General features: G+C 36.2%; 2 protein-coding genes across 5 annotated transcripts; both read left to right on the forward strand.

The window, feature by feature from the left end:
- Positions 1-9: 9 nt before the first annotated feature.
- Positions 10-4,829, forward strand: AT4G28706 (pfkB-like carbohydrate kinase family protein). Of its 4 annotated transcripts, NM_001203934.1 has the most exons (14): positions 105-262; positions 344-413; positions 491-580; positions 661-738; positions 839-913; positions 1,030-1,082; positions 1,286-1,436; positions 1,707-1,817; positions 1,912-2,038; positions 2,137-2,237; positions 2,319-2,457; positions 2,553-2,605; positions 2,911-2,988; positions 4,516-4,829. In NM_001203934.1, exons 1-14 carry the CDS (start codon positions 180-182, stop codon positions 4,627-4,629), a joined length of 1,323 nt encoding a protein of 440 aa, NP_001190863.1. In that variant the 5' UTR covers positions 105-179; the 3' UTR covers positions 4,630-4,829. The 4 variants fall into 4 exon arrangements, with proteins under 4 accessions (NP_849466.1, NP_974632.1, NP_001190863.1 ...); NM_179135.4 differs by lacking the exon at positions 4,516-4,829 and having other exon boundaries at positions 10-262; positions 2,911-3,187; NM_202903.3 differs by lacking the exon at positions 4,516-4,829 and having other exon boundaries at positions 77-262; positions 2,140-2,237; positions 2,911-3,182.
- On the forward strand, positions 4,373-14,543 carry XIH (Myosin family protein with Dil domain-containing protein). Its single transcript, NM_119015.4, has 39 exons — positions 4,373-4,657; positions 5,313-5,438; positions 5,574-5,717; positions 5,855-6,000; positions 6,097-6,253; positions 6,352-6,410; positions 6,534-6,693; positions 6,983-7,132; positions 7,216-7,352; positions 7,454-7,600; positions 7,708-7,809; positions 8,094-8,151; positions 8,240-8,341; positions 8,422-8,459; positions 8,547-8,673; positions 8,777-8,947; positions 9,030-9,161; positions 9,249-9,358; positions 9,438-9,519; positions 9,633-9,810; positions 9,897-10,102; positions 10,250-10,369; positions 10,666-10,764; positions 10,885-11,097; positions 11,217-11,356; positions 11,451-11,550; positions 11,625-11,669; positions 11,753-11,836; positions 11,934-12,104; positions 12,238-12,381; positions 12,471-12,671; positions 12,777-12,914; positions 12,988-13,058; positions 13,140-13,239; positions 13,336-13,392; positions 13,521-13,577; positions 13,678-13,758; positions 13,851-13,933; positions 14,035-14,543. Exons 1-39 carry the CDS (start codon positions 4,655-4,657, stop codon positions 14,144-14,146), a joined length of 4,551 nt encoding a protein of 1,516 aa, NP_194600.2. The 5' UTR covers positions 4,373-4,654; the 3' UTR covers positions 14,147-14,543.
- The last annotated feature ends 3,772 nt before the right edge of the window (positions 14,544-18,315 follow it).

Genomic DNA, 18,315 nt, shown 5'->3' on the forward strand with positions numbered 1-18,315 from the left:
AAACGTTCCAAAACCAAAACCTTCTAACTCATCGAAAAGATTTCGGTCCAAACCGATTGAACTGGCCGGTTTATGAATTTAAAAACACCGTCCAATCGAATAACATCTGGATTTTACACACACACACACACTCTCTCACACTCGTTGACCAAAAAAAAAACTCTCTCTTTCACTGAGAAATGCTCTGCTTCACTCATGTCCCACCTCTTCCTCTGTTCTCCACCTCCGGTATCTATCTTCCGGCCTCCAGACGATTCACTAGGTTACTTACTTTCTCAGTCTCCGTTTACTTCAGCTCTTACTGACTTTCTGATAGATTCTGTTCTCTTACTCTATGATTCAGTTTCAGGATTAGAATGTCTTCTTCTTCCTCCATCGATTCTGTTCCTCCTCCACCGGATAACGCAATCGTCGTGAGTTTTTGTGCCTCCTCCATGAATTGGTTTTTTGACTTGAATCGCAATTATAGGAAAAATGTGATTTTTGGCAGCTTGGTTGTGGTGGAATCGCTGTAGATTTCTTAGCGACGGTGGATTCTTATCCTCAAGCTGACGACAAGATCCGAAGCACTAGCCTAAAGGTTAAGTCTTTTCTGTTCCCACCTACGGTCTTCCTGTTTTGGCAGTGGTTTTAGGTTTTAGAGTTGAGAATGTGTTTCAGGTGCAAGGAGGTGGAAATGCTGCAAATGCGTTAACTTGTGCTGCTCGTTTGGGATTGAATTCGAGACTGATTAGTAAGGTCATTGCTTTCTCTTTTCTAAATCGAAAAATTTGGGCATGAACAGATTCAACTTTAGTGTAGTGATGCTAATTGATTTAGTAATGAACATTTTCTTTAGGTAGCGAATGACTCTCAAGGAAAAGGCATGTTGGAGGAGCTTGAAGCTGATGGTGTGGATACTTCTTTTATTGTGGTAATGCTCAGCTTTTTGATCATTGTGTCGAGTCTTATACTCTAAAGTTTGCAGTTTTGTCTTCAGTTTCCTAATCTTGACTGTAATTGATGTCTTTTTATCTCATCTCATGGCAGGTCTCTAAAGAGGGTAATTCACCATTTACCTATATCTTAGTTGACAACCAAACGTGAGTTTTTTGTGTGCCCTGATGCTGTTTGTGAATTTGAGGACCTGTTTCATTGACTTCTGTTGACTTTTATTGTATCAAATCTATTTGTTAAGTATTCAAGCAAAAAGTTACTCTATCAACTAGAATGAAATGGTAGTCCTATGGCATGGAATTGTTTTGTTTGTCTAGATCATCAGATCTTTATTGGTTATTCTTTTCAGGAAAACGCGTACTTGTATTCACACGCCTGGAGACCCACCTATGTTACCAACTGACCTTTCTCAATCGAGTATGCTATCAGCGCTAGACCGAGCCAGCATTGTATACTTTGATGTAAGATTACACGAAACAGCTTTGGTTATTGCAAAAGAGGTAAGCATGCATCTCTTTACCTTTTAGATGGGTTGTAGATTTCACATGTTTCTAAATTTCTCCCAAATACATACACCAAAACAAGTGTGTTTTTTTAATTGTTATCCGCAGTCATGCAAGTAGTAGATTGATTGTATGTATGTAAGACTAGTCTTTGATGTTTGAAGATTTCACAAGATTTTCTTTTTCTTCTGTGTTTCCAAAAACTTAAAATGCCACACAACCTACATGTTCATTTCCTCTTGTGCTTGTTGCGTTTATCCAGAGCAGGCAAGTCGCAAGAAGATACCTATTTTAGTTGATACAGAGAAAAAAAGAGATGGTTTAGATGATCTCTTGCCATTCGCCGACTACGTTGTCTGTCCAGAAAATTTCCCTCAGGCAAGTTAGTCTCAGTTTCTGTTCTTGTTTTTCCAGTTTTTTTTTTTTTTTTTTGCTTTGAGGCTGAATATTCTTAGTCTCTCACGTCTTGCAGACATGGACAGAAGTGTCTTCAACTCCTGGTGCACTTGTTTCCATGTTGTTGAGATTGCCTAAACTGAAATTTGTGATCGTGACCTCAGGTGAACATGGGTGCTTAATGGTTCAAAGAGCTTCAAAAGGTACAAAACCCAAGACTTTATCTCTCTCTTTAGGATTCAAAACTTCTACATGATCCTTTCCCCGGTTCATAAACATCATCTGGCTCTGTCGACTTCAGCAGAAGTATTTGAATCTCAAGAGACAGACATTGAAAGCTTGTTGGAGACACTGAAGCATAGAAAAGACTCAACGACAACATTTCCAACATGTGTTTCATCGGTATTTATGTGTTCTAGCTCCTAAAAGAAATTTTCACCGTATGAAAACAAACCTACCATTTACACACATTTTCTCTTGCAGGAGACAACAAAGCTGAAGGCCAACGGGGTAGGAACAATGACCGGAAGATTGTTTCTCGGAACAGCGGAGAAAATTCCTCCAGAAGAGCTTGTAGACACCACTGGTGCTGGCGATGCATTCATAGGAGCTGTTCTATATGGTAAACAATTTGCAAAAATTCTTGTACACGCTCTGAGAAATCAGAACCCAAAACCCAAAACTGACCTGTCTCTACTTGTTTTCCTTGATCTGTAGCCATATGCGCCGGCATGCCCCCAGAGAAAATGTTACCATTTGCTGCTCAAGTGGTAACTCTTCTAAACTGAACCTCTTTGTTTTGTTTTCACCAATGTATATGAATCTTCAACATAACCTATAGATTATGTGAATCTTGTAACTGTGTTTGCATAACCGAGCTTTGTAATCTTAAGCCAAAACCAGACTAATCGTTTAGTTTTGACCTCCCACTTGCCACTAGTTTGAGACTCATATAAGTGGCCATTGATCCCAATGTTTTTCTAGCTTCACCAAACCGTCACCTTCAGTCCAAAAATCATTCATTTCCAAATGGAACATACATAAATCACTTCCATCCTGATCTTTGTATTTGCAGGCTGGTTGCAGCTGCCGGGCTTTGGGAGCTCGCACGGGTCTTCCTCACCGTACAGATCCTAGACTTGTACCCTTTCTGGTTTGACACTCTCTGTGTTCCTTTGTCAACCTTTCTGAGTCACTACTTTACTCCATTGCCCACTTTCATATATTTTGAATGTTCTTCTACTTATTAGATGAAATAAAAGACATGGTGGTATGCATCAAATAATATTCTGGTTAGGTTTGACTTTTTTCTTATTATAAAAAGTAGTAACATATATGATGATGAAGTGGTGTTATTCTAATCTACTAAAATGCTAGCAATTTGTGAACGCTTCAACCTTGATCGCGTCCGTAAGATCAACGGCTAGGATTTCACCAATCTGATAATCTCAGCCGTTGACTGCTCCAAGTCAAAGGTGGATAGCTACGCCCAACTTGCCGATGTTAAACAATAAACACTAGAAAGACAAAATCATAATTGTTGGGTCGCCTCTCATTGGCTAATAATGTGGAACCCATTTGCTATGTCTATCAGAAAACTTAGTGACGGCGAGATGATCAGCCGTGTGAACCGGTAAAAGATGCAAAATGGTAATAACAGTCCAATGGTAAATGGACAACACTTGAGCAAGCGAGGTCTCTCCTTAGGATACGTACACGTGATTGTAGACCGTTCTCTTCACCTTACAGTCACATATTTTCAAGTCCTTTTGTGTGAAAACAAACATTATTACCTCGAATGTGGACAAGTGACAATTTTCATAAGACCAGTACCAATTCTTTGTTTGCATGCACCCCCTCGAAGTAAAAGATACAAAGCAGTTAGTTGCTTATTATAGACCAGTACAAAAGGTTTGTTCTTTGCAGTTAGTTGCTTAATCATTTGATCATTGTGTGTAGTCTTATACTCTAAAGTTCACAATTTTTGTCAACACGGTCAAAGATTACATTGTTTACTAAAACTTGTTCATATATCAATATAATCACTGTAAGATACTACTTTATCCATAATTTTTCCATTACAAAAACCAAAATGAACAAATTCATTATAATCTAATGGCTGAAATATTCACGGTGAATTTATGGGGTTTTGCGAGACCATTTTTTGAATTTATCCCCTGTAATTTTGATCATAGTTGATCACTCACTGTGAACGTTCTAAATTGTAAGAATGTTCGATTTAAATCGATTTCGAGGGTTTAGTCTAGATATTTATAAAACAAAATTATGGAAATAGACATAGATTTATTTCTATCTAAGAGGTAAGAAAAGAAATGGTAAATTTTTAAAACTGTGGGCCCCAATATTCATAAGGTTAACTCATTAAGGACACCACCTTATGAATTGAACGGTAAATAAACGCTTACTTACCTTAATTGCAGTAAAAGCTCGACGACTAAATCACTAATGCTTAGAGAAGTCAAAAAAGAAGGAGAAAGCGTCTATAACCCAACGCGACTAAATTAGGATTTCTTCTGGAGCCAATTTGAATTTTATTAATTGTTGTTTGCTTGAAGATTTCTCAGCTTCTCAAGCTTCCATTGAAATCAATCGCATTTCTGGCCATTTTTTTGTTTGGTTTTGCTCTTGAATCATCATTTTCTGGATTTTGGAGTTGCAGAGTTCGTCTGCTTCATGGCGTAAGTTACGTACAAACTTTGAGTTTGTGAACGGATCATCTGTTATCGGAGGAATCTCATGCGTTTCGATCCATAATCGAGCTAATAGATTTTGATCTGATAAGCCTCCTCCGGTGGTAAATGGTATGTTATTTGTTTTTCCCCTGGGTTTATTTCCGTTCACATTCCAGAGGGAGTTTTAAATTTCGTAGTGTCTTGATTCTATGGCGATTGTGTTCTCGTATCGTTGAAATTGTTTGTTTGTTTGTTTTCATGAGTAGCTATGGTTGACTGATCCGTGGCTTGACTTTTATCGGAGATTTCTCAATGATCTATATCTTAGAATTGGATTATTCGAATGGAAAATTTGTTTTCATGCACAGATAGATCCTTTGGAGATGTAGACTTTTAGGTAAAATCGGAGAAATCGGATGGTGAGACTTTCCATTGATTCATGTTTGACCAGATTTTGATGTGGTTTTACTAAAATGCTTGAGCTGGAACATGAATTTACCATTTGAATATGATCCTCTAAATCTTTTGATCTGGGGATCAAGGTTCTAAGTTCATCCATTTAGGGGTTCTAGTTCTTTGACACAAGTGTAGTACCTAGAGTATAGAATGGTCCTCTTTCGGAGAGGGATTCTTCTTATTGTAACTTTAGTTTTGAACTGTTTTTAGTTTCTTGTTGTAGCAGATATGGCTTGTTACTAGTTTGAAAGGGAATATACTCATACTATGTTTTAGAAGTTGAAATAAAGCTGTGAAAATAGAAGTATCTGAATTGTTGGTTTTGCAGGCTTGTACTACAGTCAATGTTGGCTCTTGCGTTTGGGTGGAAGATCCAGAAGTGGCATGGATAGACGGTGAAGTTATCGAGGTTAAAGGAAGTGATATTAAGGTCAAATGTACTTCAGGGAAGACGGTATGTTTTACCAGTTTGAATCATTATTTACCCATCAACTTCTCAATTTTGAAATTTTACGTTTGTTTGTTTGTTTGTTTATACGTGGAGTAAGTTCAAATTAAGTGACTTTGTTACATTCTTGGAAAATTTCAGGTGGCTATTAAAGTTTCAAGTGCTTACCCAAAAGATGTTGAAGCTCCAGCTTCTGGAGTGGATGATATGACAAGGCTAGCATATTTACATGAACCAGGAGTCCTCCAAAATATGAAATCAAGATTTGATATAAATGAGATATATGTGAGTATTCTATTGAATTTCATTACAAATGAGTTTTACTGATATATGTCAATTTCTTCTGCTCACTGGAGCTTCTTGAACGTCTATATCTTCTTTCACTTTGTTATGCATTTGCGCTAATATATCTATTCTTCCAGACTTATACAGGGAATATTCTGATTGCTGTAAACCCTTTTAGAAGACTACCGCATCTTTACAACAACCATATGATGCAACAATATAAAGGTGCAGGCTTTGGAGAATTGAGCCCCCATCCGTTTGCAGTTGCGGATGCAGCTTACAGGTGCCTGCCATTTTTAATTTTGGTGTTTATTTTCTTCTTCTTTTGGTTCTGGTTGTTTCCTGTTTGACATTCTCTGGCTTGTTTCCACTGGGGTAGACAAATGAAAAATCAGGGCATTAGTCAATCAATTCTGGTAAGTGGTGAAAGTGGAGCAGGGAAAACTGAGACTACTAAATTGCTCATGCAATATCTGGCAGACATGGGAGGTCGAGCTGTTTCTGAAGGAAGGACAGTCGAAAAGAAAGTCTTGGAGGTTATCCATGTTATACCTTTTAGTATGACCATCTGGATTGTCAAAGTCAAGTTTCGGTGAAGTCGATTCTTAGATATGTTGGTGTTTTTTTTATGCAGTCCAACCCTGTTCTAGAAGCATTTGGAAATGCAAAGACCGTAAGGAACAACAATTCAAGGTGTATATAGTATAAATGTACCTATACATATGCATATGTGTGTGCGTACATATTTTCTTCTCTCTTTGTGCTGAATATCCTTATACCTATTGATTCATGTTCATGATCATTATAATGTTGCAGTCGATTTGGTAAATTCGTGGAGATTCAGTTTGATCAAAGAGGAAGGATATCAGGTGCTGCTATCAGGACTTATTTGTTAGAGAGATCACGGGTTTGCCAGGTCTCAGATCCTGAGAGGAACTATCACTGTTTTTACATGCTCTGTGCTGCACCTCCTGAGGTACATATGGACTCTATCTCCTTTTAAAGTACTTCCCAGAACTTATATGCGTTATTATCATTGGGGACGTCAGAATTTGATCTGGTATTTAAATAGCTATGGATCAGACTTTGCTCTTTACTTTCAACAATGTTAAAAATTCAATACTAATAACCATATTTGCTTGTATCTGTTGGTTCACGTTTATTAAAATTCATTTGGAGGTATCATTAAAATTTTGCAGTCTTCCATTAAGGATGTGTCAAAGAAATTCTTGCCCTGATGTACTGTCCTTCTATTATTTAATCAGGACATTAAAAAATGGAAACTGGCCGATCCAAGAAAATTTCATTACCTGAATCAATCTCAATGCATTGAGTTGGAGAGAATGGATGATGCGAAGGAGTATCGTGAAACTAGAAAGGCAATGGATGTTGTTGGGATAAATTCAGAGGAGCAGGTAACTTTTTGTTTTTTGGTCATTTCCTTGGTAAATATTATGGTATCGACATATGAGTGTCTTTTGATATAACTTTATGTCAGGAAGCAATATTTCAAGTTGTGGCTGCTATTCTTCATCTGGGTAACGTTGAATTTGGTAAAGGGAAAGAAGCAGACTCGTCAGCCCCAAAAGATGACACGTCCAACTACCATCTAAAGACTGCGGCTGAGCTTTTCATGTGAGTAAATTATCTATGAATTTATAATGTGAAATCTTCGTGGAACTGATTCATTGAAGATGGGATAAAGAAGTAGTTCCTGACTCCTTGGATTTCGTCAGGTGCGATGAGCAGGCACTTGAAGATTCTCTTTGTAAACGTGTAATTGTGACACGTGGTGAAACCATTACGAAGTGTCTGGATCAAGAATCTGCGGCACTCAGCAGAGATGCATTGGCAAAAACTGTGTACTCAAGATTGTTTGATTGGTATGTCTAATCTTAAATACACTCAGAATTTGGGTACCTAAATGCTTCTCTTTCTTTGCATACGTACTTTAATAAAACTTTCTTAATTTGCTCTATTGCTCTTTCAGGATTGTGAACAAGATCAATGATTCAATTGGACAAGATCCTGACTCAGAGTATTTGATTGGAGTGCTGGATATATATGGGTTTGAGAGTTTTAAGACAAACAGGTGCTTAAGCGGTATGCCTTTTGTTTGATAAGGGAATGGGACCACTTTAGAGAAATGCTATGGAACTTAGCCTGATAAGAATATAAGGTTCAGCATTTTCACATGATAGCCTCTTGTTTACTTTGTTGGTTCTTTATGGATCTCTAGTTTTAGTAAGCAATGGAAAGGGTCGTAGATGTTGCTCTCCTTTCTTATTTATATATTTGAAATGGAAGGGCAGTGAATATATCAAATGGATTTTGCTTGTGTTTTCCTTGAAAAATGCTTTGTATTGCACTTTGCAGTTTTGAGCAATTTTGCATCAACTTGACGAATGAGAAACTTCAGCAACATTTTAATCAGGTTTGTCTGAGGTTTGTTCATCTTCAGATGGTTGCCATTCTTCAGCCTGATTTGTCCCTAATAGTGATCCACATTTTTTTCCGGGCAGCACGTCTTCAAAATGGAACAAGATGAATATAATAAAGAAGAAATTGATTGGAGCTACATTGAATTCGTAGATAATCAAGAAATTTTGGACCTTATTGAAAAGGTTAGTTTCACCAAGTTATATCTGCTATGCTGTGTATTATTTACTGAAGTACTATTCATTATTGTTTTGTCATGTCTCAGAAAGCTGGTGGTATCATTTCTCTCCTGAATGAGGCTTGGTATGACTAAGAACTTGATTTGATATTGTTCAACACGTATTGTCTCGTTCTCCTTTTATATCTAAATTTCATACCTGTATCTTGCAGCATGTTCCCAAGAGCAACGCATGAAACATTTGCCGAAAAGATGTATCAAACGTTCAAAGATCACAAGCACTTTAGTAAGCCAAAATTGTCTCGTACCGACTTCACAATTTGCCACTATGCTGGTGATGTGAGTATACGCTTGCTTCGATGTTTGAATAGTATAATGCAATAATGCCCTAAAAAACTTGTTGTTCATACCCTAATATGTAAGTACTAAATTATATATTCAGGTCACTTATCAGACTGAACAGTTCCTGGAAAAGAACAAAGATTATGTTGTTGCCGAGCATCAGACTCTACTAAATGCTTCGAGGTGTGCCTTTGTTGCAAGCCTCTTTCCTCTTCTTGCGGAAGATGCTAACAAAAAGTCAAAGTTCTCTTCGATTAGTTCACGATTTAAGGTGCAGTAAATGAAGTAGTTATATGCAAATTGTTGTCTAATTAATCTTATGACTACTGAAGCTACTTTCTTACTTAATGCAGCAACAATTGGTGACATTGCTTGAAACGCTGAGTACTACTGAGCCTCACTATATTCGTTGTGTGAAGCCCAATAACCTTCTGAAGCCTTTGATCTTTGAGAACCAAAATGTTTTGCAACAGTTACGATGTGGGGTGGGATTTCCATATTTTAGTTTTCTAATAAATGTGCTTGTCATAGTTACATGCAAGTTTTAAATTCTAGATATGTATATCTTTCAGGGCGTGATGGAGGCAATCAGGATTAGCTGTGCTGGATTTCCGACAAGAAAAAAGTTTGAAGAATTCCTCGAGAGATTTAGTGTCCTGGCTCCTGAAGTTTTGGATAAGAGGTTCCCTCTCTTCAACTTAAAGTTATGAAACTTACCTAGATATTGAAAACGTTCTAACTTTTGGTTGGCCTCTTTCTAGTACTGATGGTTGGCCTCTTTCTAGTACTGATGATGTCGCCTGCAAGAAACTTCTTGAAAAAGTTGCACTCCAAGGATACCAAGTACGTTTTTGAAGCGCCATGTGTTGAATACTTTGCATTGTGGCCGAGCTTTAAAACTCTTATGTTAAGCGTCTGATTGCTCCTCCTTTTATGACGCGCCTTTGTTTTTCCAGATTGGTAAAACGAAGGTTTTCCTCAGGGCTGGACAGATGGCTGACTTAGATGCTCGGAGGAATGAGGTCTTAGGCAGAGCAGCCAGCAGGATCCAGAGGAAATTCCGTTCCTACTTGTCCCGCAAAACTTTTCTTATGCTTCGCAAGGTTGCAACTAATATGCAGGCTGTGTGCAGAGGTACTTTAAAGTCAATAGTTTACTACTCAGGCAACTTGAAATGTTACTAATTATTCATCCCCTGCTTTGTTGTACGTGATTTGTAGGTCAACTTTCTCGGCTTATCTTTGAGGGCTTGCGCAGAGATGCAGCTGTTTTGGAGATTCAGAGAGACATACGAATGCATCTTGCTCGGAAGTCTTACAAGGAATTATATTTTGCTGCTGTTTCCATTCAATTAGGAATACGTGGTATGGCTTCCCGTGGCAGGCTCCGGTTCCAAAGGCAGGACAAGGCGGCAATTATGATTCAGGTGCTGTACACGTTTCTAGTGTTGTGAAGACTACATGTTTCTTGTTTTATTTTTGGTCCATCTATTAATTGTAATGTGATTTTCTTCTTTGTCACGAATTGCTTTTGAAATTTATGACTTTGAATCTGTTCTCTTTGTATATTACAGAGTCATTGTCGCAAATTCCTGGCCCAGTTGCACTACCAGAGGCTCAAGAAAGCAGCAATTACAACACAAAGTGCATGGAGAGCAAGGTTAGCCCGTAAAGAACTGCGGAAGCTTAAGATGGTGAGCCTTCTCTTCACTTTGTGTGTATCCTCGTTCTCGTTTTAAGCATAGTATACTATATGGCAATTGCAACAGTTCAGATAATGTTGGGTTTTAAATGAGCTTATATAATGGAAATATATGTCCTTACATAACGATTGGCTGAGGTTTTAAAGTTGAGCTGGCTCTTTTGATGCAATTGCTAGAAGCTGGAAATTATCTTTGCCGTTTGAGGGTCTACGAAATTTAGGCAGAAGATGTTAGCTTTTCCCAAAATATGAATAATTGCAACCATGACGCCTTCATATTTCGTGCAGGCTGCAAAGGAAACGGGAGTCCTTGAAGCTGCCAAGAGTAAGCTTGAGAAGCAAGTGGAAGAACTCACGTGGAAACTGCAGCTAGAGAAACGCATGAGGGTAAGTTAGTAAAGACTGTTTACCTATTATCCTTGCATTATTTCCATTCTTAAAGCTCTTCTCTACTGGATTCAGATAATTAACATATCCGTCACTATTTCTCTGGCTTTAACGATTTAGACGGACATGGAAGAAAGTAAAACACAAGAAAATGCAAAACTACGATCAGCATTGGAGGAAATGCAACTTCAATTCAAGGAAACCAAAGCCTTGCACTTACAGGAAGTGGAAGCTGCTAAAAAGATGGCAGAAACTGTTCCTGTGTTGCAGGAGGTTCCTGTAGTTGACACAGAGCTAGTGGAGAAGCTAACTAGTGAAAATGAAAAGCTCAAGGTAGGAACTTAGCTCTCTTCTTTTCTTTTTTTTTTCTTTCTCTGCGTCTATTAAGGATGTCAAAGCTGTGACATCTGAAGGAAGGTTTCACATTTCCTTTATTTCTCATTTGGTTTCAGTCCCTGGTAAGTTCATTGGACCAGAAGATTGATGAAACAGAGAAAAAATTCGAGGAGAGAAGCAAAATAAATGAGGAGAGACTGAAGCAGGCTATAGAGGCTGAAACTACCATTGTTAATTTGAAAACTGCTGTGCACGAGTACCCACCATACATCTCTTGGTCTCTTAATGAATTCACCAAAGATCCCTTTGGCACTCAACATTAAGCGTATTTTTCACTTTTTCACTTGCAGACTTCAAGAAAAAATCTTAGATGTGGAATCTGAAAACAAAATATTGAGGCAGAAATCCCTCATCCAGGCATCAGGACATCTCCCTCCGACTCCAGTTAAGGTATATCTGAGCAAAATCATTTCTTGGATGGCTACACAATCATGATAATTAAAGTGTTACTCTCCTTCTTGTAGGGCTCACAAAATGGTCACTTTTCCAGCAAAGAAAGTCCGTTCAATGTAAGTCCTGTCTTGCTTTTCCATCTCTTTTTCCCTAAATTATGTTCCATCTGTTTGTATGTCTTTTAAATACATCTCTGCAGGGATCTGAGATTGAAACACTGGCAAGAACTCAAGAACAAGAATCTGATGCAAAGACTCGGAGATATCATCTGGATCGTCAACGTGTATGGTTTTTAGTTGAATTACTCCCTTCTAGCTTTTTCTGATCTGTCGGATGTGCCTTTTTTTATTTATTGAAGAGAGATATTTTTCTTGCTATAGGAGAATATTGGTGCTCTTATCAACTGCGTAGTAAATAATATTGGATTCAACCAGGGGAAGCCTGTAGCTGCATTTACAATATACAAATGCCTCCTTCATTGGAAATCCTTTGAAGCTGAAAGGACTAGTGTGTTTGATCGTCTTGTTCAAATGATTGGTTCTGCTATCAAGGTACTGAATTACATGTCAAGTCGTTATAATTAGACATTGGTACCCAAGGATGGAATATTGTCCTCTTTTTTGTCGTGGAGGTAGATTATATATATGATAATCACAATTGAGCTGTTACGATCATTACTATCAGGATGAAGGTGACAACGAGCACTTGGCATATTGGTTGTCCAATACTTCAACCTTGTTGTTCATGATCCAACAAAGTCTGAAACCCGGTGCCACTCCACAGCAAAAAACACCTGTTTCAACTTCCTTGTTTGGAAGAATGGCCATGGTATATATGCCTTTGTTAGTCTATGATAATGATTTGTTCCAAAATTAATAAAATTTTCTGAAGCATTATCCTTTAAAATACTATACCAGGGTTTCCGTTCAGCGCCTTCCTCTGCCGAGACTTCTGCAGCAGCAGAAGCTGCAGCGGCTGCAGTGATTCGCCCTGTTGTGGCCAAGGATCCAGCTTTACTTTTTAAACAGCAGCTTACAGCATACGTAGAAAAGATATTTGGAATGATTCGAGATAACCTGAAAAACGAGTTGCAAACGTTGCTTTCCCTTTGCATCCAGGTCAGCTAAGAAAAAAATTCATTGTTCTCGTCTTACCTTGAATACTATCAGTCTTCTTTTCTTTCTCGGTATGTTGTGGGGTCTGACATGAACGGTCCTCTCTAGGCACCGCGGACATCAACTGGACGATCGTTGCGATCGTTTCGATCTTCAAAGACAATGAGAAATAATTCTCCTCTAGACCACTGGAATGGGATTTATGACGGCTTAAACGCAATTCTAAGCACACTACAGGAGAATTTTGTATGGGAAATTCTCCATTCACATTTTCTTTCTCGTTAATGTCTGGAATTCTTATAGTTCTTTCCTTTTTCAGGTTCCTCCGGTACTTATCCAAAATATATTTATTCAGACATTCTCGTTCATCAATGTCCAATTATTTAACAGGTGAGAGTTGATTTATGGTCTATCATCAGCTAGGCATGTCTATGTAAGGCATTAATATAACGGGGTTCATTTTTTATGTAGCCTTCTTTTGCGACGAGAATGTTGTACATTTAGCAACGGAGAATTTGTAAAATCTGGTTTAGCATTGTTAGAGGAATGGTGCAACGAAACAACAGAAGAAGTATTCCCTTAGTGAATCTCCCTTTCTACATTTTTGAATTGATTAATTTATGCGCAGCACAATTTGGCTCATTATACCTGTCCTCTTTAATTGCAGTATGCTGGCTCTTCCTGGGATGAACTGAAACACATCAGGCAAGCAGTTGGATTCATGGTATGTTCTTTTACTCTTGTCTGATTATAAGAAAAAATCCACTATTCTATTTTCCTTATTTCTTATATCTGGTGGTAAGAGGTTTGTGCGTTCTTATGATTGTCTCTTGATTTGGCATTTACCAACAGGTCATCCATAAAAAGTACAGAATCTCGTACGATGACATCGCCCATGATTTATGCCCTGTGAGTCCCTCCATCGGCCTGACTCTTTTCATTCGACAATAGACGGATATTCTGCATAAGAATTTGTATCAGAATCTGAATGTTGTGTTCAATTTTGCAGATCCTTAGTGTCCAGCAACTTTATAGGATATGTACATTGTACTGGGATGACAGCTACAACACAAGAAGTGTATCTCAAGATGTATGCTTTTCTGTAGAAATAGCTCTCGTTTTCTCTCTTTCTCCTGTTCTATCTGCTCTTAACACTTCTACTATATTCATGTTCATGAACAGGTGATTGCAAACATGAGAGTGCTTATGACAGAGGATTCCAACAACGCAGACAGCAGCGCCTTTTTGTTAGACGAAGATTCTAGGTAACAAATTAACCCTAAATCTACACACTCTATATCTGCTATGCAGAAGCTTTGTTAACTGCTTAGGATCAAAACCAACTTTCCTTTTTTCGCATGCTTAGCATTCCCTTCTCGGCTGATGATCTATCGAGTTCAATGAAAGAGAAGGACTTTGCGGAAATGAAACCAGCTGAAGAACTTGAAGAAAACCCAGCTTTCAGTTTCTTGATATAATGGTGAAGATACCAAAAGAAACTGTACAGGTGTACTGTCCCTTCAAGAACACACCAGTAAAAGCAAAGAGGACGAAGAAGAACAAAAAAATCGTCGGAGATTTCCAGATTCTATTTCATTCATCACCGCTACAACGAGACATTAATTGATCCTCCATTTTGTTTCTTTGTTATTCATTGTCTCTGATCATCCCAGAAGTTCCTTAAGGTCTATGCTATGGCTGGGAGAAAAAGAGAGGCAACATCGAACTCGATGTTTTGTTCTTCTTGTGCAGTTTCTCCTTTCTTCTTTTTGGTTCAACTTTCATTTTAATTTGGTGAAATACACCAATTGTTATAGCAAAAGATATAACTCATGTTTTGGTTTGTACAAAAGAAAACAAACAACTTAAGTGGGTAAAAGATATACAGTTTGCTATACTGGATTTATTATGTAACATTGCCTCTCTTTTTCTAATGTGATATTAAAATTCACAAACACTATTTTGTTATTTATAAATGTTTTATCTTCACAGCCTCATCTACGTACACACATCCATCATCATATTTGTGTCTTCGAAATCATTACTTATGTATTCATTGACCCTGAGACCCACGCAAATAAGGAAAAAAAATCGAGTACCTGTATCTTCAAATGCATTGCTATATTACGTCATATCCTAAATTCCTAATTATATTAATCTTGAAATCCAAAAAAGAAATTATTAACTCACCTAAACATCAGCACAACAACCACAATTGTCATTCTTTCGGAATATAAAGCTAATCCGCCATGATACAAAACCCAACAAGAAGATGATGCTCCATGCGATAATGTTTGTGGTTTCGGAACTCATTTTGCTCTTCACAACGTATCACAACAATTGTTTTCTTTTTTGCTTTTTAAGTCAAATGTGTTCGTGTTTTAATTCTTCTTCTTTTCTCGCACAATTACATTTTATATGAAGTTACACAAATTTAATATCAAATACCACATACAATCATAAGAGTTAAGAAAACTCTTGCATGTGTCATTTACAATTCACAAAGGCTAAAAAAAAAAAAAAATCGAACTATTTAATCGAACAAATTACTTCGAGTAGTAGAGGATCTCCATTAAGCACTTCACTTTGACCGAACCCATCTCCACGAAGTTTTGGGCTTGATTTGTTTTTGTTTTTTTCAATCCCAAGTATTATTAACAATCAGGTTTTGTATTATTATTTTTTGTCAACAATCCGGTTTTAGATTTGACAACTAAGTTTTATATGTTGTCCATAAATATCTTTATCTCAAGTTTTAATATATATGCATGTACATGTAACATGGTTTATAAAAACTTCATTGTGGGTCAAATTTAAAATTTCAGCAACCTTAATTATACATAGAGATTAATGACAAATATAAGTTTCTTACGTGTAACTGAATTACGTTTAACAAAAAAAAAACAGAATAACGTTTTATTCCATATATTTCAACGAAATTAGTATACTTCCTCGTATAGTAATGAAACCGACCAAATTATACGTTTCAAACCAAATTTTGGTAGCCCAAAAAAAATAAAATAGAATTTGTATCTCAAACAAAATTTACGTCACAGACTCACAGTTGTAATGCAATACCATATTTGATTATTCAAAATGCATGAGTCCACTTGGATCTTTCCAGGACCATATTGATTTTTCTAACCAGAGCTCTGGACCATAGAAAGAAAACCTTTGTAATATTTTTTCTTGCGATATGGTACGTTAACACCATCTCCCTCGTGGTCGTGGTACATTTCAAGTTTACATTTTTGTTTTTTCTTCTATAAGGATAATCAATGTTTTTTTACAAAAAAAAAGGATAATCAATGTTCGTTACTCAAAATATGGACCAATCTTCTCCCAGTATAATAAATATTAGTTGACTTTTAAGTTGCAACGATTATTAAAAGAAAAATTAAAAAATTAAAAATTCTGTCGGAATTTCATTAATAATACGCGGGTTCAATTGATAGATCAAGTGTAAGGAATATATTAAGATGAATAAAATATTTGTTGACTTTAAGCTTCTGTTGTTTAGTTTATCACCTGACTCTACGAATATATTTACATATTCATACTTGAATCATTGAATATTCTTTAGAGTCAAAACTACAACGTTGTGGCGGTTAGGAGATTTAGAGAAAAACGGTCTATATAACAAAATAATACAATTATGGTTCGGACAATTTGACCACCTAGCTACAACTTGTGTCATGCATTTATTTTGAAATTATATATACCAATAGTGCTATAATGCTATTTATTGACAAAGGAGAAAAGAATTGTCATCCCTATTCATGCGTCGCCACAAAAAAGCTGTCAATCCCAAAAATAAGTATCGCATTTCGTAAGTCGGTTCGCCAACCAAACGATAAAATATGGTTTTGGAATGCTTAATGTTCTGTTTGAAAATATTTATTTAGTTATTAATTTATTTTGCTCCCTATGACTTGCATGGACATTTTCTAACAAGAAAAGAAACGTAACAAATTTGAGTTTCTAGTTATGGAAAGTCCAAATTTTTTTCCCCACATGTCCAACTTTTAGTTACGGGCATAATCAGATAGACTTTTTCATTAATTGTCTTTTTCAAATCAGATTTAATATATGTTTAGTTAAGGACGATCTACCGATGAACTACTTACGTAAATCTTGCAAGGTTCGATAATAACATATAGTTTATAAATACTTACATAGTTTTTTTGTTGGTTTTTTAAAAAAATACTGACAGAGTTATATATAGCAAATGCAGTCATGCAGAATCACGTGATAAAAAGAAATACCATTACGCGGGGGACGTATAGTATACGATAATACGAATACGAAGAATATGCATGTGGCACATTATCGTTTGATTAAATCCATATAACAATTCATTTTTCTAATTAAAAAACTAACAAAATGAGATTAGTGAAGTAAACAAATGTCCCTAGAGCAACTCAAGGGTTGATCTAAGGGTGAAAGGACGTGGCTCTTCATGAATGTTCATGCATTATCCTTTTTGGACGTCGAATTTTTTTTGACGTTACAAAACTTCATCTCGATTCTCTAACTAATAGAGCCAAATAAATAATTTTTTAAGAAACAGTTTTCAGTTTCATTCGGTTCATGTCCATCCGCAATTGTTAGTGTTACGTATGTTCTCGAACGATTATAAAATCAATGCATAATGAAAAGAATATTCCTTTCTTAGACATAATTATCTCTAGAGCCGCAATAATATCTTGATATAAAATCCTTGTGAAACGATAATAGAAACTGAAATTTAAGTCTCTCGGCTTTTGTAATGTATATGAGTATACTCATTTTAATATTTTTTCGGTTGATAAATAGTCATATCATCCGTAGATAAAAAAGCAAAAAAAAAAACGATTAAAAACCACAAATGATACCGTAAACTTTTTTTTGACTTAAATTTCTCTGATACATGCTGTCGTAAAATAGCCAAACAAAAAAAAATGACTTAAATTAGCTCAATTTAATTGTTCATTTCACGTAAACTTTGTTTTTGAAAAAACTTGTCTTGCGTCTCACGAGACATTTCTTATATAAGTTTAATTCTAACATGTAAAATACAAATAAAGATGTAATCGTCATCCCAAAACAATATTGGATAATAAGAGAGCATACAGCCGAAATATGGTATAAAAAATGATCAAAATTCTAAAGTAATCTGCATGAGTACTGAGTAGCTAGTAATTAAGTGAATACATTATTAAAAATATATATATAATCATTAGTTGGTTACCATAATATGGGAGTTTAAGAACATGGTTGATACTTGATACCCATCTGACCACACTTAGTTTTATTTTATAAAATATATTAATATATACAAATAATGTTATGTGTACAGCATGTGGAATTGTGGATACAAGTCATGTACCATGCAAGAAAACTCTTCCATGGCCTGAAGTTAATCACCATCCACCACGTCTCATTAAGTCTAACCACATGTTTCCATTATTTAAATAATCTCTTATGTAAATCAAACTACTTTTTATCTTTCTTGGTTTCACCAAAAATTAATCATACTAGTTTTTAGATAGTACTGAAGATTAATGTTTTGCATTTTCTTCATATGAGAAGTTATCATATGTAAATATACATTTTTTGATAGATAATATAGGGTATGCAACAATAGTTAGATGCTACATTTGATTAA

This window comes from Arabidopsis thaliana, chromosome 4 (assembly GCF_000001735.4).
Source record: "Arabidopsis thaliana chromosome 4, partial sequence".
NCBI classification, from domain to species: Eukaryota; Viridiplantae; Streptophyta; class Magnoliopsida; order Brassicales; family Brassicaceae; genus Arabidopsis; species Arabidopsis thaliana.

Bases quoted from the DNA above. Each gene is read 5' to 3' on its own strand.
- AT4G28706 (NM_001203934.1), top strand. From the start codon at position 180: ATGCTCTGCTTCACTCATGTCCCACCTCTTCCTCTGTTCTCCACCTCC. The intron at 914-1,029 runs GTAATGCTCAGC...ATCTCATGGCAG, and splicing joins TGGATACTTCTTTTATTGTG to GTCTCTAAAGAGGGTAATTC. The intron at 1,818-1,911 runs GCAAGTTAGTCT...CACGTCTTGCAG, and splicing joins GTCCAGAAAATTTCCCTCAG to ACATGGACAGAAGTGTCTTC.
- XIH (NM_119015.4), top strand. The intron at 6,254-6,351 runs GTTATCCATGTT...TTTTTTATGCAG, and splicing joins TCGAAAAGAAAGTCTTGGAG to TCCAACCCTGTTCTAGAAGC. The intron at 9,359-9,437 runs GTTCCCTCTCTT...GCCTCTTTCTAG, and splicing joins CCTGAAGTTTTGGATAAGAG to TACTGATGGTTGGCCTCTTT.